Genomic DNA, 27551 nt, shown 5'->3' on the forward strand with positions numbered 1-27551 from the left:
GCAGAGAGCAAAGTGGAAGACTAGATCAGGAGCATGGAAGAGATCAGGAGAGCAGGATAAAGGATAGACCAGCTAGTAGGGGATTGAATAGTTAATTTGACTCCCCAGAGTTGCAGGCTTCAATGTCTGTCGGTTTGTCTTTTCTAGATTTAAAACTGTTAAATTTGCACCATCTTCAATGTATTTCCTCCTTCCTTCCTTTCTTTCTCCATTTTTTATTTCCCTCTTGTGTATTCTCTTTCTCATGCACTCTCGTTCTTGCTCTCTTGCTTTTTCTTCCACTTTCTTTCTCCTCTCTTTCTATCATAGAATCATACAGCACAGACGGAGTCCATTCCACCCATCGTGCCCCTGCTGGCTCTTTGAACGAGCTATCCAATTAGTCCATCTCTCTTTCTATCCCTTACTCTTTATCTATCCCTTGCTTTCTCTCTCTATCTCTCTGTCTAATATAGTTTGATATATTTGTTATATATAATATGTAAAATCTTTCAAATTCCTTTTCATCGAAGGCAATGGGAACTAGGTTGAGTTGGGATAAATAGTGTAAACTTAACCATAAACTGCATTTTTATAATTTACCAGAAATAATGCATAAACTATTTAGTGAAGAGTATTGCTTTATAATATCTTCTGACATCTTTCAACCCATGTGGGTTGTTCGAAACTGACTGGTGCTAATGTATAATGTAGGTTTATAAGGAAAGAAAGGCTTGAATTTATATAGCACCTTTTAAACTAATATGGCAGGGGGATGGGAACCAATGCAGGGAGACAGAGGAAAACAAAAAGGAGGCAAAAGCAAAAGACAGAAAGGAGATGAGGAAAAGTGGAGGGCAGAGAAACCCAAGGCAAAGAACAAAAAGGGCCACTGTACAGCAAAATTCTAAAAGGACAAAGGGTGTTAAAAAAACAAGCCTGAAGGCTTTGTGTCTTAATGCAAGGAGTATCCACAATAAGGTGGATGATATAACTGTGCAAATAGATGTTAACAAATATGATGTGATTGGGATTACGGAGACGTGGCTCCAGGATGATCAGGGCTGGGAACTCAACATCCAGGGGTATTCAACATTCAGGAAAGATAGAATAAAAGGAAAAGGAGGTGGGGTAGCATTGCTGGTTAAGGAGCAAATTAAGGCAATAGTTCGGAAGGACATTAGCTTGGATGATGTGGAATCTATATGGGTAGAGCTGCAGAATACCAAAGGGCAAAAAACGTTAATGGGAGTTGTGTACAGACCTCCAAAGAGTAGTAGTGATGTTGGGGAGGGCATCAAACAGGAAATTAGGGGTGCGTGCAATAAAGGTGCAGCAGTTATAATGGGTGACTTTAATATGCACATCGATTGGGTTAAGCAATCTGGAAGCAATACGGTGGAGGAGGATTTCCTGGAGTGCATAAGGGATGGTTTTTTGGACCAATATGTCGAGGAACCAACTAGGGGGGAGGCCATCTTAGACTGGGTGTTGTGTAATGAGAGAGGATTAATTAGCAATCTCGTTGTGCGAGGCCCCTTGGGGAAGAGTGACCATAATATGGTGGAATTCTGCATTAGGATGGAGAATGAAACAGTTAATTCAGAGACCATGGTCCAGAACTTAAAGAAGGGTAACTTTGAAGGTATGAGGCGTGAATTGGCTAGGATAAATTGGCGAATGATACTAAAGGGGTTGACTGTGGATGGGCAATGGCAGACATTTAGAGACCGCATGGATGAACTACAACAATTGTACATTCCTGTCTGGCGTAAAAATAAAAAAGGGAAGGTGGCTCAACCGTGGCTATCAAGGGAAATCAGGGATAGCATTAAAGCCAAGGAAGTGGCATACAAATTGGCCAGAAATAGCAGCGAACCCGGGGACTGGGAGAAATTTAGAACTCCGCAGAGGAGGACAAAGGGTTTGATTAGGGCAGGGAAAATGGAGTACGAGAAGAAGCTTGCAGGGAACATTAAGATGGATTGCAAAAATTTCTATAGATATGTAAAGAGAAAAAGGTTAGTAAAGACAAATGTAGGTCCCCTGCAGTCAGAATCAGGGGAAGTCATAACGGGGAACAAAGAAATGGCGGACCAATTGAACAAGTACTTTGGTTCGGTATTCACTGAGGAGGACACAAACAACCTTCCGGATATAAAAGGGTTCGGAGGGTCTAGTAAGGAGGAGGAACTGAGGGAAATCCTTATTAGTCGGGAAATTGTGTTGGGGAAATTGATGGGATTGAAGGCCGATAAATCCCCAGGGCCTGATGGACTGCATCCCAGAGTACTTAAGGAGGTGGCCTTGGAAATAGTGGATGCATTAACAGTCATTTTCCAACATTCCATTGACTCTGGATCAGTTCCTATGGAGTGGAGGGTAGCCAATGTAACCCCACTTTTTAAAAAAGGAGGGAGAGAGAAAACAGGGAATTATAGACCGGTCAGCCTGACATCGGTAGTGGGTAAAATGATGGAATCAATTATTAAGGATGTCATAGCAGCGCATTTGGAAAGAGGTAATATGATAGGTCCAAGTCAGCATGGATTTGTGAAAGGGAAATCATGCTTGACAAATCTGGAATTTTTTGAGGATGTTTCCAGTAGAGTGGACAAGGGAGAACCAGTTGATGTGGTATATTTGGACTTTCAGAAGGCTTTCGACAAGGTCCCACACAAGAGATTAATGTGCAAAGTTAAAGCACATGGGATTGGGGGTAGTGTGCTGACATGGATTGAGAACTGGTTGTCAGACAGGAAGCAAAGAGTAGGAGTAAATGGGGACTTTTCAGAATGGCAGGCAGTGACTAGTGGGGTACCGCAAGGTTCTGTGCTGGGGCCCCAGCTGTTTACACTGTACATTAATGATTTAGACGAGGGGATTAAATGTAGTATCTCCAAATTTGTGGATGACACTAAGTTGGGTGGCAGTGTGAGCTGCGAGGAGGATGCTATGAGGCTGCAGAGCGACTTGGATAGGTTAGGTGAGTGGGCAAATGCATGGCAGATGAAGTATAATGTGGATAAATGTGAGGTTATCCACTTTGGTGGTAAAAACAGAGAGACAGACTATTATCTGAATGGTGACAGATTAGGAAAAGGGGAGGTGCAAAGAGACCTGGGTGTCTTGGTACATCAGTCATTGAAGGTTGGCATGCAGGTACAGCAGGCGGTTAAGAAATAACTGGCATGTTGGCCTTCATAGTGAGGGGATTTGAGTACAGGTGCAGGGAGGTGTTGCTACAATTGTACAGGGCCTTGGTGAGGCCACACCTGGAGTATTGTGTACAGTTTTGGTCTCCTAACCTGAGGAAGGACATTCTTGCTATTGAGGGAGTGCAGCGAAGGTTCACCAGACTTATTCCCGGGATGGCGGGACTGACCTATCAAGAAAGACTGGATCAACTGGGCTTGTATTCACTGGAGTTCAGAAGAATGAGAGGGGACCTCATAGAAACGTTTAAAATTCTGACGGGGTTAGACAGGTTAGATGCAGGAAGAATGTTCCCAATGTTGGGGAAGTCCAGAACCAGGGGACACAGTCTAAGGATAAGGGGTAAGCCATTTAGGACCGAGATGAGGAGGAATTTCTTCACCCAGAGAGTGGTGAACCTATGGAATTCTCTACCACAGAAAATTGTTGAGGCCAATTCACTAAATATATTCAAAAAGGAGTTAGATTAAGTCCTTACTACTAGGGGAATCAATGGGTATGGTGAGAAAGCAGGAATGGGGTACTGAAGTTGCATGTTCAGCCATGAACTCATTGAATGGCGGTGCAGGCTAGAAGGGCCGAATGGCCTACTCCTGCACCTATTTTCTATGTTTCTATGTTTCATGACCACCGGATGTCTCAAAGTGCTTTACAGCCAATGAAGTATTTTTTGGAGTGTAGTAATATGGGAAACTTGCATTCATATAGCACCTTTCACAAGCTCAGGATGTAATATGGGAAACGTGCATTTATATAGCACCTTTCACAAGCTCAGGATGTCCAAAAGTGCTTTACTGCCAATGAAGTACTTTCAAAGTATAATCACTATTGTTGTTGGAGTAGTTGAAAAGGATGAGTTCACAGATGTTTCAATGAAGGACCTAATATTTCAGGTCCAAAACTACACAAGGGTGGAAGATGGATTTTTTTAACATGTGGTGGCCGTTGCACACCAGCCACCACACGAGCTTACCAGAGCTAGGTCTTGGTCCAGTGGCAAGGATTACCCAAGACGACTGGAGACCAGCTCTGCTGCACGGACCTAGTGCGCACACATATCGCAGTGTGGGCTGGCCTGTGCTACCCCTGGACCCTGAATTCATGCCTCTCCTGGGCTCGTCGCTCCACGATCACTTGCCGCTCCCGCGCCCCAGCCTCGCCGGTCCTGCTGTACCTGCCCACGCTCCAATCAGCGACCTGCATATGATCCAGAGGGCCTTCAAAGGAGCATACCACTTCAAGGTACAGCGCGTGCTGGAGAGCGACGGCTGTGATTGGACGTCACCAAGGTCCAGGTCGCTGATTGGGGGCGAATAGTATATAAGGGGAAGCTAGATAAACGCGAGGGAGAGAGGAATACAAGAATATGCTGATAGAGTGAGATGAAGAGTGGTGGGGAAAGGCTCATGTGGAGCATAAACACCGGCATAGACCAGTTGGGCCGAATGTCCTGTTTCTGTGCTGCAAGTTCTCTGTAATTCTCAGTGTGTTTTTGTTTTGTACATTCTATGTATGTGCTTCAGGGAAATAGACAGCAAATTTGCGCACAGCAAGCTCCCACAAACAGCAAAATGAAAATGGCCAGATAATCTGTTTTTAGTGATGTTGGTTGAGGGATAAATATTGTCCAGAAGTCTAATATAACTCTGTTTAAAGATCTGATGCTGTAGAAACTGAACATGAAAATGCACTGATTTGCCAAATTGGGAGCAATTTCACTAGTTCTGGAGAAATTCAAATTTTATTCATCATTTCTTTCCCTTGGTCATACAGTATTCCATGGATATTGCTGGGTATTGCTATGAATAAAAGAGTTATATTGTGTACCTGCACATATTATGCAAATGTTCAGATACCAATTTAGATTAACACACACCCCCCCTGTTGGTTTCTAGCAACGATAGTATCTTGAAAGAAACTGAAGGGCTAAAATAAAATTGCTACAATTCAGCTGTCCAAGTTTATTAATTTTTTATATTCGAACCAAACATAATGTCAGGTTGGACAAGTCACTTTAATCTGGGTTGGTCAAACTGACAGGTACATTTTGCCCTTTCAATGACCAAGTTTTCTACATAACCAAGTTTGCTCACTGGCATGCTGTTGTTCAAATGGGAGAAAAAGCAGCACTGTTTCCTAAAACCTTTGGGGTTTTTTCAATAATTGCGATTTTTCCATTTTGTAGGTACAAATCTATGAGCTCGAGGAGCACCAGATTGAGTCATGGAGAGGTAAGAATAAAATATAAATTTATGTTTGACTCCCTCGTAAGCCTGTCTGATACTTCACCTAAAGGGGCCATTTTAGGTTTGTGTGAGCAGTGACAGTCATTGCTTGGCAGGCTTTCTCACAATGGAGGACATCATAGCTGAATTGGATCCTGTTCACATATTGCCACTTTTGAATAAGAGCCACTGTCCAGTGATTGTGAGCAATCCTGTTTTTTTTCCCCTCTTCCCAATCTAGGATTGTTGCGTTCAGCTATAGTGCTACTGCTGAAATAAGTTAATTCAGCACAGATCTGCGATCAAACCTGGGACTTTCCTAATCTTCATGGCTCATATGCAACGGGTTTACCTCTGAGCCATCGGGACTGCTAAAATATTAATTTATATTCACTGTTTTGTAACCTTATTGGTTAATGTCAGATATATGCAATTTTGACAAATGTTTTGCTGTGTGCGGCATTTGTAAAGGATCTATATGGTACAACTAAATCACTTGAGTCAATCTATTTATCTTTCTATTGTATCATGTTTAAAAGGCGGTATATGTCTGACATGCATTTCTTGCCGATCACGCTTTCAAGTGACGCACTCAAATGTGTGCCGACAGGATCTAGAATCTCCGTAACCGCTAAGTGACCTTACTAACTGCACTTAAAGCAGAAAGCCAGGGTTGTAACTTACGGCTTGAAACCCAATTAAACTCTGACCTTGCCCAGTGCAATTAAACTGACCTTGCCAAATACAATTAAACTCTGACCTTGCCAAGTGTTTACTTAATAGCAATTAGATGTAAAGGGACCTTAGAAGAATAGCATATTCTGCATTCAATGCTATGACATGGTTCGCATGAAGCAGCGTATCATCTGGCATACCGTATGTGTATATGAGTGTGAACATGTAATTCAGTCGCTGTATTAATATCAATATTAAATATATTCTATTTCCTAAGTAATTCCTCTTTCATAAGCCATCTTCTTCCCTATTGGAAAACTGACTGAAATTATGCATTTGTTTCCTCAATTGATTGCAGAAGAAGCTGGGGTTTCATCTATAGCACAGGCAATTTATATATACAGATTGCGTATATTTAAATGTTCCTAAAAGTGCAAAAAATTCAAATTCTAACTATGAGCATTGAGGAACATTTACCAAATTAAAACTGAATCAGCTGCTTTTTTTTTTAAGGGCAAATTTTTTTTGGACAGTCATTTTCCTTGTTCGTAAACTCAAATATCTAAACCTCAATATAAACCTTGGCTTGGCGTTGATATATACAGTCAGTATGAAGGGTTATCAACTTCCTGCTATTCCCAGGATACTTGCTAATTCATTAAAAATTGTACATCAGTGCACACACGTCACATTTTGCCCTGGATATGAAACAATCTTAAGATGCTGGTGCTTCTAATCGCCAGTCTGCAACTGACCTGCAGACTCCAATCTTAAAAGTTCCATGACTGAACAGCAATAAACTCTGAATGATACGAATCTCTGTTAACTAAACAAGAATTATGGCCTTAAAGAAACACAGCTGCACCTTAGCAGAACAAAACGTTGTGCATCACATGCTATAACACTCCCCTCCTTTTTGAAGTGTTACCATTAGACTTGCCATGAGCAATACCATGGGTGATCCATTAGTAAATGTAGCTTTCCTTTCAATTCTCTTTCTCTCGCCTTACTCTTGCTTTCCCACCTATCTTTGTATCATCAGTAAATTTGGCTACATTACACTCGGTCCCTTCATCCAAGTCATTAATATAGATTGTAAATAGTTGAGGCCCCAGCACTGATCCCTGTGACACCCCACTAGTTTTGGTTTGCCAACCTGAAAATGACCCATTTATCTCGACTCTCTGTTGGTTAGCCAATCCTTTATCCGTGCTAATATATTACCCCCAACCCCGTGAGCGATCGAGTCCCAGTTGGGCAGAGGAAACATTTCAAGGACACCCTCAAAGCCTCCTTGATAAAGTGCAACATCCCCACCGGCACCTGGGAGTCCCTGGCCAAAGACCGCCCTAAGTGGGGGAAGAGCATCCGGGAGGGCTCTGAGCACCTCGCGTGTCGTCGCCGAGAGCATGCAGAAATCAAGCGCAGACAGTGGAAGGAGCGTGCGGCAAACCAGTCTCCCCACCCACCCTTTCCTTCAACGACTGTCTGTCCCACCTGTGACATAGACTGTACAGTCATCTGAGAACTCACTTTTAGGTGGAAGCATGTCTTCCTCGATTTCGAGGGACTGCCTATGAATGATGATGATGGGAGTGCAGTTTCTCAGGTGCTGGTAGTGCTCCCAAGTGGCTATTTTTTCACTTTGTGAGCCGAGACGATAAGTGTTGCCACTTATCCGAAACCTCTCTGCCTCTCTATCTCTCTCTCCTTTAAGAAGCTCCTTAATATGTACCTCTTTGACCAAGCTTTTGGTCATCTGCCCTAATATCTCCTTTTGTAGCTCGGTGTCAAATTCTTTGAAGTGCCTCTTCCGTCATACAGCTAACTGGGACTGCACTTGCCTGGTTCCATTCTTTTCTATCCAGTCATAGCCATAAAATCACCTGCATTGGCTTCTCTTCCCACTCCTCGAATCCCCCAAGGATCTAACCTTGGCTCCCTCCACATCATCCGAAAACACGACATCAGGTTTCACATGTACATTGATGACATTCGGCTCTGCCTCTCCACCGTCTCTAACTTGTCACACTGCTTGTCCAACATCCAGTACTGGATGAGCAGAAATTTCCACCAACTAAATTTTGGGAAGACTGACACCATTGTCTTCTATCTCCGTTCCTTAGCCACCAACTCCATCTCTCCGTAGCAACTGTCTGAGGCTGAATCAAACCGTTCGCAACCTTGGTGTCATGTATGACCCTGAGAAAAGCTTCCGACCACATATCCGCTCCATCACCAAGACCTCGTACTCCCACCTCCGTAGCATCGCCCAACTTCACCCCTGCCTCATCTGCTGCTGAAACCCTCATCAATGCCTTTGATACCTCTAGACTTGACTATTTCAATACTCTTCTGGCCAGCCTCCTATCTTCCAACCTACATTAAATTGAGCACATCCAAAATTCTGCTGCCCTTATCCTAACTCGCATCATGTCCTGTTCACCCATCACCCATATACTCACTGACCTTCATTGGTTCCCGGTCCAGCAACACACCAATTTTAAAATTCTCTGCCTTGTTTTAAAACCCTCCAATTCTAGCCTCTTGCGCATCCCCGGTTTTAATCACTCCACCATTAGCGGCCGTGCTTTAAACTGCTTAGGCTCTACATGGACCTGCTTGGGATATCCTCAAAGTGAGAGTGACAGTATTCAGACAGCCTGTGACATGGGTTTGGTGTCACTATTCTAATAACCCCAGATCAGTATCCATTTTAAGGTGGACTTCAGCATCATACCATACAGTGGCATAACTTTGTGTTCTTCATAGAGTTCCATATTAATAGTAAATAATCTATGTTTGAGTATTTCGGGCTGAAATTGCCCCTTCCCTTAAGGCCTGTTACCACCAGAAATCGTGGCCATGCTGCAGAGTGTAATGGCCGCCGATTTTTCGTGGAATGTCCGCCATTTTGAAAATTCGGTTCCTGCGGTAACCCAGCTTCCCAATGGTGACCGACTCCCCCCCACCCCCCGCTACCAGTACTGCTCCGCTGCTGCCAATCCATCGTGAGTACGTCATCGGTGCGCGCACCGTCGAAGTTCTCCCCTCCCCCCAGCTCGCGAAATTCCACCGAGATAATCTTCTCACTGATGCTCGGTGCCACCGATAGATTTTTCTGCCGGTGCACTGTGCTTGGGAGTGTGTTCAAAATGAACGATCTGGCTGCCATTAAAGGGGAGGACCTACTGCCGCGGCTGCCATCTTATTTATTTTTTTGGTCGGCCCACTGCCATGTCGTGCCAACAATAATGCCCCCAGGTTTGGCCGGGCCACCAGACTGACCACCCCCTCTTGGATGCCAGGCTGTTGGCCCTGCTGAAACCTTCCCCGGTGGCCCAGTAGATCGAACTTCAAGAATCGCACAGGCTCTCCTCTTTAAGTGAAGAGGGGGAGCCGTGGTGACGCGCCATCAGCGCTACGCTGATGAGTGACGGCGGCGGACACTCCGCCCACTTCCGCTCCTCGAGTCTGTGAACTTCCGCTCACCACCACACTTTCACCCCCATTGTGACCGACTTCCGGTCCACTGGGGAAAAAAAGGCCAAAGAGCGTAATTTTGCTCAAGAGACCACCGCATCCACTGCGATAGTAAAAACAACAAACAGGGTAAGTGCGCTGTGTTTTTGGCCCTTTCGTGTCTGTCAGTGATTCTGTTATTGAAGTTAGTTGAGTATTTTTTGTTCCTTTTCCTCTTCCTTCCCCTTCTGCTGAAAACACTGACCTCTTGCTGGAGTTTGGGTCCATGGCACCAGTTACCTTGCATAAGTGGTCATTATTCCATGTATGAGTCATAACAGGAAGCACTGGGAGATCATTTGACACCAAAGGCATTAGAGCAAAGCCTAATCCAGACCTCATCCACAGTTGCACACTTACAGAAAGGGATGTTTCCCTTTTATTATAGCTCCATCCCAGCTGAGTTCAGCTAACATCGGGTAAGGTAGCATAGTGGTTGTATCACTGGATGAGTAATCCAGAGGCCTGGACTAATGATCCAGAGACATGAGTTCAAATCCAACCACGGCAAGTAGGGGAATTTAAATTCAATTAATTAAATAAATCTGGAATAAAAAACTACTGTGAAACTACTGGATTGTCAGGAAAAACTCATCTGGTCCACTAATGTCCTTTTAGGGAAGGAAATCTGCCCTTACCCGGTCTGACCTACATGTGACTCCCGATCCACAGCAGTGTGGTTAACTCTTAACTGCCCTCTGAAATAGCCTAGCCAGCCACTCAGCTCACCACCTCCTTCTCCAGGGTGATTAGAGATAGGCAATAAATGCTAGCCTTGCCGTCGATGCCCACATCCTGTGAACGAATAAATAAATAAATGAAATAATAACTCAACAGACCAGTGATCAAGCTGGAACTGTTCTGTTTCGTATGGCTCAGTTACTGTGTAAACCTGTTAAGCCATCAGGGAAATCTAAGTATATTTCTAAATAAGCTGACTTGGACTAAGAACTGAACATTTTTTATACACAAAAAAAAAGGAATAGGTTAAAGTAATATAGTTGAGTACCCGTGCACAAAACCTTGTACACTCATGGGAAGGAATTCTTGCCGAAGGAATGAAGGAAAAATGAGAGTCACTCTGGCCTACTTCTGTGCAACTTCAAGTTGCTACCAAATGACATGCACATCCAAGATGTTAAGTTTCACTCTTCAAATGGAAGGAAAACCATCTTGGGTCATTTTCCTTTTGCCTTCCACTCAGGAGTGGCATTGACGATATTTCATGAGGTGAGCTTATCGTCTGGCTAGCCAAGACCAGAATCTCACTGAGTGGGAATCATGGGGTGTGAACCTGCACCCATGTCCATAGTACTGCCTGTTAGAACATCAACCTACACTTCTTTGTGGTCCTTTTATTCCGCTATAGTTTTGTGAATAATCTTGCCTTAAACTTTAGAGCATTTGTTATCATTTTATGAACAATACATGTCTTGTCTATTTGAAGCCTGTGACATTTTTTTATACACTGGATCTGATGTATGCTTTGTTTTCTCTCCTCAGAGCTTTATTTACAAGAAACATTTAAGCCTTTAGTGAACATAACACCAGATGCAAGGTAGGTAAACCAGATTGCGTAGTTAATAGCTTTAATGTGGTTGGTTTGCCTGTCTTTGCCCACAAAATTTCAAGTCTGTACCAGTGGTCTAAGCTGGTGGGGTGGGGAGTGCTACAGCAAGTCTCTAAAGACCAGGGGGCTGAAATTCAGGGTCTGAGAGAGAGCCGTTACTGTCCGTTTGCGGCGGTCATTTGGCGGAATCCCGTGGCCGCCGCTTTGGGATCAACTGGCCGACCCGACCCAAATTCAGGCTGGTTTTTTTTTGGCCTGGACCCGATACCACCCGATTCTGATGACCACCGCAAGCCCGTCATCAGAATGCTCACCACTGCTTTCCCACGTATTAAAAATAGACCCACTGAATTTCCGGTGGAAAAAGCGATCCCCCACCGCGCGGTGCGACCGACTGCTTTTTGTGTCGGTGCACTTTCTCCGCACTGAGTGCGGCACGGCAGTGCGCCGGCCCTTCATGGGGAGGGCCAACTGCTGCGGCTGCCATGTTTTTATTTTTGCCTCAGCTCATCCGCTGCTGAAGCCCTCATCCATGCCTTTGTTACCTCTAGACTTGACTACTCCAACGCATTCCTGGCTGGCCTCCCACATTCTACTCTACATAAACTTGAGGTCATCCAAAACCCAGAAGCCCTTGTCCTAACACGCACCAAATCCCGTTCACCCATCACCCCTGTGCTCGCTGACCTACATTGGCTCCCGGTTAAGCAACACCTCGATTTCAAAATGTTCATCTTTGTTTACAAATCCCTCCATGGCCTTACCCCTCCCTATCTCTGTAATCTCCTTCAGCACCTCAATCCCCTGAGATATCTGCGCTCCTCAAATTCTCTTAAGCATCCCTGATTATAACTGCTCAACCATCGGTGGCCTTGCCTTCAGCTGCCGGGGCCCTAAGCTCTGGAACTCTCTCCCTAAACCTCTCTACCTCTCTTTCTTCCTTTAAGATGCTCCTTAAAACCTACCTTTTGACCAAGCTTTTCTTCATCTGACGTAATTTCTTCTGTGGCTAGATGTCAAAACATTTTTTTGTCTTGCAACGCTCTGTGAAGCGCCTTAGGACGTTTTTCCACGTTAAAAGTGCTATATAAATACAAGTTGCTAACATTTGTCGTTAAATATGTGTTACAATGCACAAAAAAATGTGGCATTGTATCTTGTCTTCAACTTGTACTGCAGCACTGCTCTGGGTGCAGAATCCCTTCTGGTGTGGGTATCTACTCAAAAAAACCTTGCCGTCCAGGTGAACAGTCTGTGCCTCAAAATGCAGTGTTCTAATAATTCCACTATAGGGCACGCTTTTGTGTAGAAGCAATCTTTATCCATTGTGATCACTCACCCCCAATTGGTTGAGATGTGACTTGGCATAATGTGGTTTGCATTTTACACCAGGGATTATGACCTCGCTCTCCCAGTATAGCATCCAGCTACACTTTGAATCTTCGCTCGTGATTTTTTTGGGGGGGGTGGGGGGGTGAAATTCATCTTTGGCGCTAATGCAAAACAGGATAGCAAATTGGCAGCCGATTTTACACTTTGAAAGAAAAGAAACACCTGCATTTATATAGCGCTTTTCACGACTACCAGACATCTCAGAGACCCGTTAATTGCGGCGACCATTCCTAAAAATCGAATGGCCGCCACTTTGGGGTCAACAGGCCGACCCGACCTGAATTTAGATTTTTCGGACTGGACCCCATACTGCCTGAGAGGTTGCCCCGCCACTGAAAACAATACAAAAGCAATAAAAATACTTACCCATCAATTTTCACCTGAATCCCTTGATCCTTCGTTGCGCAGTGCCCCTGGCGGGTTTCTCTGTCAGTGCACCATCTCCGTACTGAGTGCGGCCCAGTAGCACGGCAACCCTTTAAGGGTTGGGCCCACTGCTGCAGCCGCAATGCCAAATAATTTTGCCGGACAATTTGCCGATCGGCCGGCAAAATACTGCCCCTGGCTTCGGCTAGGCCACCAATGGGCAGCCTGACGATCACTCTTGGGTGCCAGGCCGCTGGCCCGGCTGAAACCCTGGTAGCCCAGTGGCCAGAGATCTAAAATGACAGAATCTCGCCCCTTTAACGGAGGGAAGAGAGCGTGGTGACGCACACATTCTATGACGTCACTACCACTGATTGACAGCGGCAAAGTCCCGGTCCGACCTAAATTCCGCCCCTCAGCCTGGCTTTGAGTCTATGGCCCGCCCACTATGACAAATTTCCTGTGGGACTTTGAAAAAATGTCAAAGTCCTGAAAATTGCTCTTTCACCCGTATCATGGATCCGTGCGGTAAGTACAGAAAAATAATCATGGGTGCGCCAGCTTTCTTGTACTACTGAATTTCGGCCCCCAGATTCAGCAAGAAAATAGTCTTGAGGATTGGAGAGAGTTAGGATAAACACTGTTGCAGGAAGGAATAAGCTAAATGGCATGATGTGATAACAAAAGCAAAATACTGCGGATACTGGAACCTGAAATTAAAAACAGAAAATGCTGGAAATACTCAACAGGTCAGGCAGCACTTGTGGAGAGAGAAACAGAGTTAACGTTTCAGGTTGGTGACCCTTTGGTCCCCTGCCCTCTTTCCCTGCTCCTACTCTTGCTTAAAAACCTGTTATATCTCTAACTTTCCACTTCTGTCAAAGGGTCATCGACCTGAAACATTAATTCTTGTTTCTCTCGCCACAGATGCTGCCTGACCTGCTGAGTATTTCCAGCATTTTCTGTTTCTATGCCATGATGTAATGTTGCTTTGGCATTCTGGTTAGCGATAGTTGGAATACTTTGCCTGAGGCAAGCTGGTGAAGTGGAATTTTCCAGTCCAGCTCCCAGATGTTTTCAAGCGAATCTAAAGTAAAGAATTTTGCAAACTTTATAGGAAAGGTTTTACTGGAAGGAACCATGCAAGAAAAATTCAATGTTACTAAACATTTAGTTTGATAGTAGTTTCTTTGGGCCCAAGTTTCCACACGAAAAAAAACGGGCGCCACTCCGAGCTGGGCGCCCGTTTTTCGCGCCTAAAACGGCGCCTAAAAAAATCCTCGGTATTCTCCACCTACCTGCAGGTCCTCTGGCCCTCGGCGCAGCCAGCACAAGCTGTAGGGGGCGGAGCCAGGTCCCTGCGCTGAAAACAGTGCCGGGACCTCTGCACATGCGCGCTACAGTCGGCACGCAAGTGCAGTAGCTCCAGGCGCCGAACTGTGTGGGAGGGGCCCGAAGCACGCAGCCCTTAGCCCTGGCCCAATGGCCTCACTGGGGCTGCGTGAATAAGGCTCCTCCCACAGCCAGCTCCTGCTCCCCGCCCGACCAGACCCGACACCCGCTCCCCCCCCCACCCCGACCCGACACCCGCTCTCCCCCCCCACCCCGACCCGACACCCGCTCCCCCCGCCCCGACCCGACACCCGCTCTCCCCCCGAGACCCGCCCCGACCGAGACCCGACACCCGCTCTCCCTCCCCCCCCGCTCCCCCCCGCCCCGACCGAGACCCGCTCCCCCCCCCCTGACCCGCGCTCTTTCCCACCCCCCTCGACCCAACACCCACTCCTGTTCCCCGACCCCCCCCTCTCTTCTTCCCCCCCTCCCCTCTCTCTCTCCTCTCTCTCCCCCCTCTCCCTCTCCCTCCCTACCCCTCCCTCCCTCCCTTCCCCTCCCTCCCCCTCCATCCCTCCCTCCCTCCCTCTCTCCCCTCTCTCTCTCCCTCCCTCTCTCGCTCAGCGGCACGAACAGCTGCAGAATTCTCCCTGGCTGAAGCACTTTCACACAGGTAGGAAGATGGTTTATTTAATCTTTTCTTGGCTTATAAATGTTTATTCAGGTTGGATTTATTTGTATAATATTTGTAGAAGTATAAATAAGGATTTATTGTCGAATTTAATGAGTTCCCCTCCCCCCCACCTCGTTCTGGACGCCTAATTTGTAACCTGCGCCTGATTTTTTAATGTGTAGAACTGGTTTTTTCAGTTCTACAAAAATCTTCACTGGCTCCATTCTACTTTAGTTTGGAGTACGTTTTCACTGTGGAAACTTTCAAATCAGGCGTCAGTGGCCGGACACGCCCCCTTTTGAAGAAAAAATTCTGTTCTAAACTAGAACTGTTCTACCTGACTAGAACTGCAGAAAAAAAAAATGTGGAGAATTGCGATTTCTAAAATAGTCCGTTCTCCACCAGTTGCTCCTAAAAATCAGGCGCGAATCATGTGGAAACTTGGGCCCTTTAATTCTGCCACAGTTCATGAACGTTTAATAACCAACCTCACTTCGAGATTATGTTCAACCTTAACTCTAATATTGCGTTGCTTTGTCGGTTTGGTCTCCGGGTAGTTTGCTTGAGGGAGGAACCAAGTCATTCAATTCAAATACAAGCAAATTAACTTTGTTCAGATGTCTGGCATCCTTTTGAATTTAAGAGACAGTTATTTGAATAGCTGTTTGGCTCTGCTTATACTTACAGGGATGTTTTTTTAGTGTTCGTTTTTCAAATCAATGAGTTTGATTTGGAACCTTCTAAAAAGAGGTTGTTTAACTGGAACCTCTGAAGAGAATGAGATAAGCTAGACAACTTCCTTAGATAGTGAGGAAAAGATTTTTAAAAAACAGCTATGAATAAAAAGTAAATACAGGTACAACGTCTCAAATCCGTTTGTCCAAAAACCGGACAATTTTGAGAAAATCCCATTTGATATTCAGTACACTAAAATAAAATCCGGAATTATTGTCCAAAAACCGGCGGACTTCGCTGCTATGTTTTCAGATTTAGTGGGGGAGGCAGCCAAGATGATGGCGTCCCAACCACCGGGCTTCTCCAATCCGGCAACATCGGGTGGCGAGGGACGAGGAAACCGGTTAAAAAAAAACGGGGGGCTGTGGGTAGTGAGAATCGGCGGACAGCGAGGAGCGTCATCAGCAAGGTCCGAAATTCGGGAGAATCGTCACGGTCTCGGTCCCGAAGTTGTGGAATTTGAGATGGTGTACCTGTATAGTTATGGGTTTAATCGAGTTGCAAACCACTTACATTATGCCATGCATGCATAGAAAATATCTGCTACTGTAAGTATGAATGTATTGTTTCTGCTTGTTCTTTTACTGTTCAATGAATATCATTTAGCAGTTAAAACCATAAGATAAATGTTACTCTGTCACTGTTAAAGTTGTGGAGAATCCCATGGAGGCAAGGGAGAGAATCAGTAGGTGAAGGAATTGTTTTTTCAAAAAAAGTGGATTCTCTGTTCCTCATCCCAGGCATGTTCCGAGTCCTACCAAGATATCGGGACAAATCAAAACATTCTCCAGGATGTAGCCAGCTAGGATTCATTTGTAAAGAAACACAGAAGCTGAAACTAGCTTGAGTTTAAAAAAAAAAAAATTGGCTGAATAGTTGAAGGGGAAAAATTTGCAGTGCTATGGGGAGAGAGCAGGGGAGTGGGACTAATTGGATAGCTCTTTCAAAGAGCCAGCACAGGCATGATGGGCCAATTGGCCTTCTGTGCTGGATCATTGTATGATTCTAAAAAGTGTAAAAGAACCCCAAAATAGAACTAATATTTACCTTTTTATTTCTGACACGTAGGTGTTGCTGTGGCTTATACTACTATATATAATATATTTTACCTTGTATACAATATAGTGTAGTCCTCCTTATAGCGCCTACAATAGATTCTGTACTTAAGTCTCTGGAGTGGAACTTGAACCCACAACCTTCTGACTCCGAGCCAAAGTGTTACCAACTGAGCCACAGTTGATACTTCTCCAATAACTGCTTGAACTTGTTTTGTTCTTTCAGCCTCTTCGACGCAGTGTATTCACTCATTAAGAACAAAATTCACCGGTTGCCAGTCATTGACCCCATCAGTGGAAATGCACTTTATATTCTCACTCACAAAAGGATCCTAAAGTTCTTGCAGCTTTTTGTAAGTATTATCTTCTGAAAGTGCATCAGTCAAAGACCAGGCATTGTGTGTCAGTGGAGCTTTTTGCCTATGTAAATGCACTTGTGCAGGTTTGCATTTGCCTACAACAATGCATGTATTGTTGGAAAGCAAATACAGTAAAATTATCTTCAACCTGAAAACATGGTGTCAATAATATTCCCTCTGATAGCCTAGTGCTTGGGTGTTCAAACTATGACCTGTGATTCCACAATCCTGGCTCATCTCAAATTTGATCTTGTGATACTGAGCCACACAGATCAGAACATCCCAGGTTTGATCCCTGGCCTGTTCTGAGCTGCTTGATCTCGGCCACAACAGCAGTTGAAGTGCCAGTGGGCAAGGGAGGGGACAAATGACGCAGGGTTCTCTCTCCCTACTCAATCATCTCTGTTGGAAAGTGTGCATGTGCAATTGCTGGGTGATAATCTGTTTGATCGGAGATGTGAGGGCCCCTGTGTTCAGGTAGTCTGGACTGGCAAATGAAGAACGTCCACTTAGTCAAGGTACTGTCAGCCTATGGGTCCCTGCCTACAGAATAGGAAGAGGGAAAGCTAGTTGTAAAAAACAGGGTATATTAGATGTGTGTGTGTATATGTTTACAGACATAATGTTTATGTATATATAATAAATTAAATAGGTCAGGCGCCCAGTTTGCATCCCATCCGATTTTGGTCTCATGAAATCAGTGTATTGGGTTAAAATCGAGGCTATGAATTGTAATGAAAAACAAAAGCAGTGGAACTATCTTGTATCTAGTCATGAATCTTAGACTGCCCTGTTCATAATACCGGTAAAACAGTATATCACTGTACTGAAGTGCCTGTGATGCCTGTTAGGAAGCAGATGGCCACATGCTTGCACGGAAACCTATAGAGAAAAGTCCCTTGGTGCTATTGCTTAAGGCATGAATTCTGGTCAAAAGCACTAGCCCAGAGCACTGCACAGGCACATTGTTGGTGACGTATTTGTTTATAGGAAGCAAAAGTTTGGAATACCTCTTGCTTCATGACAATTACTGTAGTTCGTTTAATTGTAACTTTAAAAAAAAATTCTGAGTGAGTATATTTAGTCTGGTTGAATATATTAAACTATTTTGGAGGCCTGATTACCGGGTGGGATTGTTTCCCTGTGACTTAGTTCTACTGTAAGACGTGTGCTGGCTGATGCAATACTACCTGAAATCTAGTGTCATACAGGTGATGCCTGTCACTATTTAAATTGGTTAACAGTAAGAACTGATCACTGTTCAAAGTAGCCAGCTAGTTAAGACGGATTAAGTGATTACAGTGAAGCAGCAAGCATGAACTTAAAGATATGACTAAAACCATCAGACGTTCCTATCCCGCTGGGTCAAATTCCCAGAACTCCCAAACTCCATCATGGGAGCATGTCATCATCATCATAGGCAGTCCCTCGGAATCAAAGAAGACTTGCTTCCACTCCAAAAATGAGTCCTTAGCTGGCTGAACAGTCCAATACGAGAACCACAGTCCCTGCCACAGGTGGGACAGATAGTTGTTGGGGAAAGGGTGGGTGGGACTGGTTTGCCGCACGCTCTTTCCGCTGTCTGCGCTTGATTTCTGCATGCTCTCAGCGATGAGCCCGCCATCACCACATGGGAGCACTATCACCACAAGAACAACAGCCAGCTCAAAGAGAAGGCCCTTCTCGGGGCAACTGGGGATGAGCAATAATGTGACCTTCGCACTGTCGCCCACAATCCGAGAATCTCAAAAAATGAATTCTTTGTTTTTTTTGTTAGTGTAGTTTTGACGTCACTGACCCCGCCCACAAATCTGCAACTCTGTCCTTGCTGCCCTCAAGTGGTGCTAACAATTATTACACTACTAACTGGTTAATATAACTGTTCGTCAGATATGAACCCAGAGGTGCAGAGAGAAAGAAAGACATGCATTTTTATAGCGATTTTCACGACCACCGGACGTCTCAAAGCACTTTACAGTCAATGAAGTACTTTTCGAGCGTAGTCACTGTTTTAATGTGGGAAATGTGGCAGCCAATTTGCACACAGCAAACTTTCACAAACAGCAGTGAGATAATGACCAGATAATCTGTTTCTTTAGTGATGTTGATTGAGGAATAAATATTGGCCAGGACACCGGGGATAATTCCCTTGTTCTTCGAAACAGTGCCATGGGATCTTTTACGTCCACTCGAGAGGTTTAACGTCTCATCCGAAAAAACGCTGTGTTTCCCCACTACCTGAAGCCCTTCCCCTCTTGTGTGAAATCTTTCACTCTCATCGCCCTCTCCATCACTAGAGAAATTTCAAGTCAGCATTTGAGAGGAGGGAAACCCCTGCTGGAGAGGCATTTGTGATGGAACTGTAAACATGAACACGCTTTTCATGTTTAATGATTTGGTATCTTCCTCTTTAGCAGACACTGTTTTTCTTTTTAAAATGGGCACACTGGGAATAATCTCTCTCCCATTTTGTAAGTATGTACGCAAAGGGGTCACTTCAGCAACTTTTTAAAGTTTGTTATTAAAAGTCTGTGGCCTGGATTTTCCTTTTTGGTGGATTGAAAGTGCACTAGAACTGTTCGTCACCCCGCTGGTGTTTTACTGTCCAGGTGCAGCCCAATTTTCTTTAGAGCACCTTCATTACATATTCATGACGGGCTACAAGTGCTGCCAGCATCTCTATCAGAAGCCTGCCCCTAGGGGAAGGGGGCAGGGGAATCCAGTGCTGCAATAGCCTCAAAGGTCAAAGCAGCCGTTTTATGTGGTTCACTGCAATGTCTGAGTCTGCTGTTGTTTCATGACACCAAGTGCATCATCTTAATGACTCTTTAGCTGAAGTGTTTCAGTCCATTAACTGGTCAAGGAGGACCCCACTTTTAGACCCTGTGGGGATCAGGCCCACAAAGAGTGTGACCCGGGCCTATGATGAGAGGTGACCGTGGCAGTGAGTGCCACTTTAACCCCATTAAGGAATGCCTTCTGAAACCTGGATTATTTTAGTGTGACGGTATGCAGAGTGCCTTCACACTCCCGATTTGCTTAAAGGGCTCACGACCAAAGACGAGGTGCTGCAAATCATCAGGTGGCCAGCTAAGAAACCCCTACCACTCAAGGAGGCTAAGATTGAAAGGGCATACAAGAGGAAGCACCAAGGGTAGCCACGCTTGACTTAAAACAGTGAGATGATTTTGACACTCGCTGGATACGTACAGTGTAATTTGGGGCAAGATAAGGGAATGCATATGCAAAGGAATAGCAGGGTGATTTCCATATGGCAACTTTGGAAGTTGTGGAGGAGAACCCAATATCTGCAAGCAACTAAGTTCAGCTTTTTTACTACAAAGGGGCCATGTTGGCAGGGCTCAGTTGGCTATAAGGTTGGATATTAGGTCACAGTCTCTTGCCAATGTTGTACACTGCTGTCTGGCAGTTGGCACAAATTTCTGAAGTAGCCCACCTGGCTCTACAGATGGCTAGGCGTGGGTACCAATAGGTAGGGGCCAAGGAACACCTACAGTGCCTATTCAGTCAGCAGCCTAACATCTGTGGTTGGGAAAATGTTGGAGTTTATTATTAAAGTAGTAGTAGCAGGACATTTGGAAAAACATCTTTCAGTCAGGCAGAGTCAACATGGATTTATGAAAGGGAAGTCATGTTTGACAAATTTGCAGGAATTCTTTGAGGATGTAACGAACAGGGTGGTTAAAGGGGAACCAGTGGATGTGATGTATGTGGACTTCCAGAAGGCATTTGACAAGGTGACACATAAAAGGTTACTGCACAAGATAAAAGTTCACGGGGTTGGGGGTAATATATTAGCATGGATAGGCTAACTAACAGAAAACAGAGAGTCAGGCTAAATGGTTCATTCTCGGGTTGGCAATCAGTGCTGGAATCCCAACTATTTACAATCTATATTAATGACTTGGAAGATGGGACCGAGTGTAACGTAGCCAAGTTTGCTGACGGTACAAAGATGAGAGGAAAAGCAATGTGTGAAAAATCTTCAAAAGGACATAGATGGGCTAAGTGAGTGGGCAAAAATTTAGCAGATGGAGTATAATGTTGGAAAGTATGAGGTTATGTATTTTGGCAGAAAAAAAATCGAAGAGCAAGTTATTATTTAAATGGATAAAAATTGCAAAGTGCTGCAGTACCGAGTGACCTGGGGGTCCTTGTGCATGAAACACAAAAAGTTAGTAATAAAAGTATAAAAGCAGGGAAGTCTTGCTACAGTTATATAGGGTATTGGTGAGGCCACACTTAGAATACTGCGTACAGTTTTGGTTTTCATATTTACAAAGGATATACTTGCTTTGGAGGCAGTTCACAGAAGGTTCACTAGGTTGATTCTGGAGATGAGGGGATTGACTTATGAGGAAAGGTTGAGTAGGCTGGGCATCTACTCATTGGAATTCAGAAGAATGAGAAGTGATCTTATCGAAATGTATAAGATTATGAGGCAGCTTGACAAGGTGGATGCAGAGAGAATGTTTCCATTGATAGGAGAGACTAGAACTAGATGGCATAATCTTAGAATAAGGGGCCGCCCATTTAAAACTGAGGTGAGGAGGAATTTCTTCTCTCGGAGAGTTGTAAATCTGTGGAATTCGCTTCCTCAGAGAGCTGGGGAAGCTGGGTCATTGAATAAATGTAAGACAAGAGATAGAAAGTTTCTTAACCGATAAGGAAATAAGGGGTTATGGGGAGCGGGCAGGGAAGTGGACCTGAGTCCATGATCGGATCAGCCATGATCATATTAAATGGTGGAGCGGGCTCGAGGAGCCATATGGCCTACTCCTGTTCCTATTTTTATGTAGCAGCCCTGTACGAGCCCTCCTCACCACTTCCAACCTCGCCCTCAAAGCAGAAGAACATGCATAGGCCTAAAGGAAACTCCATTAGTTCCTGATGCCCAAACCTTTTCTTTTAAATCTTATTTAAAAAACCTTAAATATATTTTTAACAAAGTGCATTTTTAAAAATATAAAGGAAACTTTTGTGAAAATTTAAATATAGTTGTAAAAACTTTTACGTTATGGAATTTAAGGACTTCCTTTGTGACGGCTCCAGGTCCCTTCTGGCCTTCGATGCTGGAGCAAGCAGTCACACACAGTGCCTTTTCCCCTCAGGTATTCCTTTCTGCCATTGGTCCTTAGAAAAGGGAAATATGACCCTGCATGACACCCTGCCTACCCACAATCACGTGGGCGGGCAAGGGCAATGTCTACCCCAGTGAGGCTGCAGGAACTTGCTTTTTTTGCGGAGGTTTATCTGGTGTTGGGCATTACTGCCCAATTTTCCTATGTTGGCAGCCCAAGGTTTGCCTGAAAACTGGTAACTTTTATTTTTTAAAAAGAGAGGAAAATTGAGATCTATGTATCTCTGCGTTCTTGTGTCTGATTTTCAACGAAAGGCAGCGTGACCTCCAGGAAAGCCCCTTGATTTTTTTCTGGCAGAATTCATGTGGTCCAGTTCAAGATGCTTGGAGCTTGATATGTTATTAATTTCAGATAAACATCTTTTCTATTTGTATTTTATTGTAGCAACAAATGTAATCAATTTTTAATCAATACTTCTCCATGCAAGATAGTAATTTTCAGCTTTTCACCAAATCCGATGCAACACCAGAATGGACATTTGAAGGGTCATTCCCTGTCATTCGTTGAGCTCTTTTTGATCGAGATGTTGGGAACTGTCTGTTCATTGGAAGGACTTTTTTCAAATTGTGGGCCTGGACACTATTTTGTCTTTTTTGTTTTTAATGATCAGATGCTTATACCGCATTTACTTAGGTGTGGAACCGCTTCCAATTGTGCTAGTTCCCTCATTGTCGAACCTACTCTTAATGAAACAGAACTCTGTATAACAGTCATAACTTTGCAAAGTGTGCATGTACTCCAAAATTGTAAATGTGACTTTACCGCTCCAGAGGTTTGGTAGCAGGTCAAGAGGATTAACATACTCCACTCGATGGTTATCTACTTTCTGATTCCTTTTTAGATCTTTATTTTACCATCTACAATTACTTTGCAGAATCTTTTCTTTTTGCTGACTTACATGGGCAAGGATTTCAAAAATCCACCAGTAATCAGATCTGTGGGGGTTTTTTTTGCCCTTCATTGGCTGTAAAGCGCTTTGAGATGTCCAGTCGTCGTGAAAGGCACTATATAAATCTGAGTCTTTATCACTAATTGCCCTTCCTACATTACAATAGTGACTACACTCCAAAAGTACTTCATTGGCTTTGAGACATCCGATGATCATGAAAGGCGCTATACAAATCCAAGTCTTTTTCTTGAAAAGGCGTTTGTACTGGGCCATTGTAGTCTTTGTGAACCATTGTAATCCGTCATTTTTTAAACTTCCAGCTATAACTAAGTGTAATTTTCTGAGGTAAGAACGCAGCAGCAAGATTAAATTGACGATTATCCAAAAGCCAAACAAGTTTCACAACTGCCTTTTTCTCCTCTTTATATTGAAACATCAATTTAAATAGCTGACTTAAAATAGAGAATGTGACTGAACAGTAAGGTGTTAATACAGTTCATATGAAAACCCTACCGTCATCTATTTTACAAGCAACACGACTCCCTATCTGATCTGGTCCAGCTGTGGGAACACTATATGCTGCAAGTGCCTTGAGACAACTATGAATTTTGGGGTGGTAAATAAGTTTCCCTTTGTTGTCCTATAGGTCTCTGAGATGCCAAAGCCTGCCTTTATGAAGAAAACACTGGAGGAACTTGGGATAGGAACGTACCTTAATATTGCCTTTATCCATCCAAACACTCCTATTATAAAAGCCCTGAGTATATTTGTGGAAAGAAGGGTTTCTGCCTTGCCGGTTGTGGATGAGTCAGGTTTGTACAACTCTTGTGTTTATGGCTTATTCAGACCTGTAGTATTGTTAATGGTAAATGTCGCAATGAACAAAAACAGTATATGTTGGTGTTGGACACACAATACATACTCCTTTGGTTCTGGAGAATGGTTACACCTAAAAAGTTAACATTCCTTTTTCTCTTTACAGATGCTGACCGATCCTCTCTGTATTTCAAGCATGTTCTGTTTTTGTTACTACTTTGTATAGTTTTGGTTTGTATTATGTGGTGTTTTCAAGTTATTACATAAATGTCTTGGCTGGTGTTCTTTGAGCAGTACCTCATTATGTGCTATATTAATTCATATCATTTGTATCAACCATGGTTTAGAGTGCCTTATAAGTGAAGCACCCCCATTGACCATACTTGGAGAGTTGCCCTTGCAGCTGTTCAAGGTTAACCCAAGTGACCCTTAGTGGGAAGTGTGTGTGACTATTGAATGAGGAGGTTCGGGCTCGGCTGTGATACCCTCACAGTTGATCACTCTTTGTAACTTCACTGGATCGCTGTACGTCTGCCCCTCCAATACTTCAGTTAAGTGACAATTATTCTTGAGAGTCGAGACAGTCTGTGCGAGCAGGCTGCTCGACTGGGGCTGGCCACGTCCTCGCCAACTGTTCACGCAGGTAGTTTCCAGCCAGGTCACTGGATAGTAGTCTGGAGCAGGGACCCTGGCTGTTTCTTGTGAAAACACTGAAGCCTTTTGTAATACCCCAGCACAGCTTTGTCTGAGATCATAAGTGGATTCAGAGAGAATGTTTTCACTTGTGGGAAGAGCATAACTAGAGGCCATCAATATAAGATAGTTACCAACAAATCCAATAGGGAATTCAGAAGAAACTTATTTACCCAAAGAGTGGTGAGAATGAGGATCTTACTACCACAGGTTGGAATGAATAGTATAGATGCATTTAAGGGGAGGCTAGACAAACATATGAGGGAGAGGGGAATAGAGGGTTATGCTGATAGATTTAGATGAGGAAAGGCGGGAGGAGGCTCGAGTCGAGCATAAACGGCGGCATGGACTGGTTGGGCCGAATGGCCTGTTTCTGTGCCGTATATCCTATGTAATCCTACCTAATCATGTAAGTACAGACCAGGAATTGAACTCGAGACCTTGGTCTGTATTGTTCAGTTGAGTAACAAATGGTGCATTTACTTGCTAAGCTGTTGCAGTCAAATTAAACTCTCCTTTCACGACACCACCTTTATCAAGAAGCACTTGGGGCAATACTTGTTGTAGTTGAAGTTGGCAGCATGGGTGTTGGCCTGCAATGTTTGGATAGAACACTAGGAGGTCTTGTCAATCCAGTACTGCGCCACTTCAAATATATCCTCTTCTTTAAAGCAGGGAAACTTAACGTGTTACCGGTATCACTCATGTTCTTAATAAACATACTGGGGTAAACATTCATAGAAACACAGAAAATAGGTGCAGGAGCAGGCCATTCGGACCTTCGAGCCTGCACCGCCATTCAATATGATCATGGCTAATCATGCAACTTCAGTACCCCACTCCCGCCTTCTCTCCATACCCTCTGATCCCCTTTAGCCGTAAGGGCCACATCTAACTCCCTTTTGAATATATCCAACGAACTGGCCTCAACAACTTTCTGTGGTAGAGAATTTCACAGGTTCACCACTCTCTGGGTGAAAAGTTTTTCCCCATCTCGCTCCTATATGGTTTACCCCTTATCCTTAGACTGTGACCCCTGGTTCTGGACTTCCCCAACATCGGGAACATTCTTCCTGCATCTAACCTGTCCAGTCCCGTCATAATTTTATATGTTTCTACGAGATCCCCTCATTCTTCTAAATTCCAGTGAGTATAAGCCTAGCCGATCCAGTCTTTCTTCATATGTCAGTCCTGCCATCCCGGGAATTAGTCTGGTGAACCTTCGCTGCACTCCCCCAATAGCAAGCACATCCTTCCTCATATTAGGAGACCAAAACGGCACACAATACTCAAGGTCTTACCAAGGCCCTGTACAACTGCAGCAAGACCTCCCTGCTCCTATACTCAAATCCTCTCGCTATGAAGGCCAGCATGCCATTTGCTTTCTTTACTACCTTCAGTGACTGATGTATCAAGACACCCACGTCTCGTTGCACCCCCGTTTTACTAATCTGTCACCATTCAGATAATAATTTGCCTTCCTGTTTTTGCTACCAAAGTGGATAACCTCACATTTATCCACATTATACTGCATCTGCCATACATATTTGCCCATTCACCTAACCTGTCCAAGTCACCCTGAAGCCTCTTAGCATCCTCCTCACAGCTCACACTGCCACCCAGCTTAGTGTTATCTGAAAACTTGGACATATTACATTCAATTCCTTCATCTAAATCATTAATATATATATATTGTAAAAAGCTGGGGTCCCAGCACTGAACCTTGCGGCACCCCACTAGTCACTGCCTGCCATTCTGAAAAGGACCCGTTTATTCCCACTCTTTGCTTCCTGTCTGCCAATCAGTTCTCTATCCACATCAATGCATTACCCCCAGTACCATGTGCCTTAATTTTGCACATTAATCTCTTGTGTGGGACCTTGTCAAAAGCCTTTTGAAAGTCCAAATACACCACATCCACTGGTTCTCCCTTATCCACTCTACTATCCTCAAAAAACTCAAGATTTGTCAAGCATGATTTCCCTTTCATAAATCCATGCTGACTTGGACCGATCCTGTCACTGTTTTCCAAATTCGCTGCTATTTCATCTTTAATAATTGATTCCAGCATTTTCCCCACCACCGATGTCAGGCTAACCGGTCTATAATTCCCTGTTTTCTCTTTCCCTCTTTTTTTAAAAAGTGGGGTTACATTAGCTACCCAATCCATAGGTACTGATCCAGAGTCCATGGAATTTTGGAAAATGACCACCATCTACTATTTCTGGGGCCACTTCCTTAAGTACTCTGGGATGCAGACTATCAGGCCCTGGGGATTTATCGGCCTTCAGTCCCATCAGTTTCCCTAACACAATTTCCTGACTAATAAGGATTTCCCTCAGTTTCCCCTTCTCGCTAGACCCTCGGTCCCTTAGTATTTTCGGGAGGTTATCCGTGCCTTCCTTAGTGAAGACAGAACCAAAGTATTTGTTCAATTGGTCTACCATTTCCTTGTTCCCCATTACAAATTCACCTGATTCTGACTGCAAGGGACCTACATTAGTCTTCATTAATTCAAGGAGAGAGTATCAGAAACTATGCCCTAGAGGAAATTTTGAAGAAAAGAATCCATGGAGGTAAATCGGGGAAAAGCTTCATATTTTTAAACATTTCAAATTGATATTCTGGGTTGTGGTGGGCTAAATTTCAATAGTTATATTGATGTTCACTGCAAAATTAAAACCAGTTGATCTTCATCAAAATGCCAGAGACCTATGCTTTATATGTTCAAATGTAAATTGATTTTTAAATAACTGCTTTAATACTATTTGTGACATCTGCTCTTTGTAATGCTTTTAGCTCTTATATATATATATATATATCTCATTAACCTGACATCAACTCAACTTCAGTCATTTGTTTGTACATATCCTGTTACGTCCTTTAAAAATA

The 27551-nt window shown here is 44.0% G+C and overlaps 1 protein-coding gene across 3 annotated transcripts in view; it reads left to right on the plus strand.

Moving 5' to 3' along the window:
• The window catches only part of LOC139264713 (5'-AMP-activated protein kinase subunit gamma-2-like), a 574817-nt gene that overhangs the window by 529674 nt on the left and 17592 nt on the right, over positions 1-27551 (plus strand). For all 3 annotated transcript variants that reach the window (XM_070881658.1, XM_070881657.1, XM_070881659.1), the window contains 4 exons: positions 5381-5426; positions 11121-11175; positions 16967-17093; positions 23797-23962. In XM_070881658.1, the coding sequence (XP_070737759.1) occupies positions 5381-5426; positions 11121-11175; positions 16967-17093; positions 23797-23962 (394 nt within the window). The remainder of the gene's footprint in view (positions 1-5380; positions 5427-11120; positions 11176-16966; positions 17094-23796; positions 23963-27551) is intronic.

This window comes from Pristiophorus japonicus, chromosome 5, assembly GCF_044704955.1.
Source record: "Pristiophorus japonicus isolate sPriJap1 chromosome 5, sPriJap1.hap1, whole genome shotgun sequence".
Lineage (NCBI taxonomy): Eukaryota > Metazoa > Chordata > Chondrichthyes > Pristiophoridae > Pristiophorus > Pristiophorus japonicus.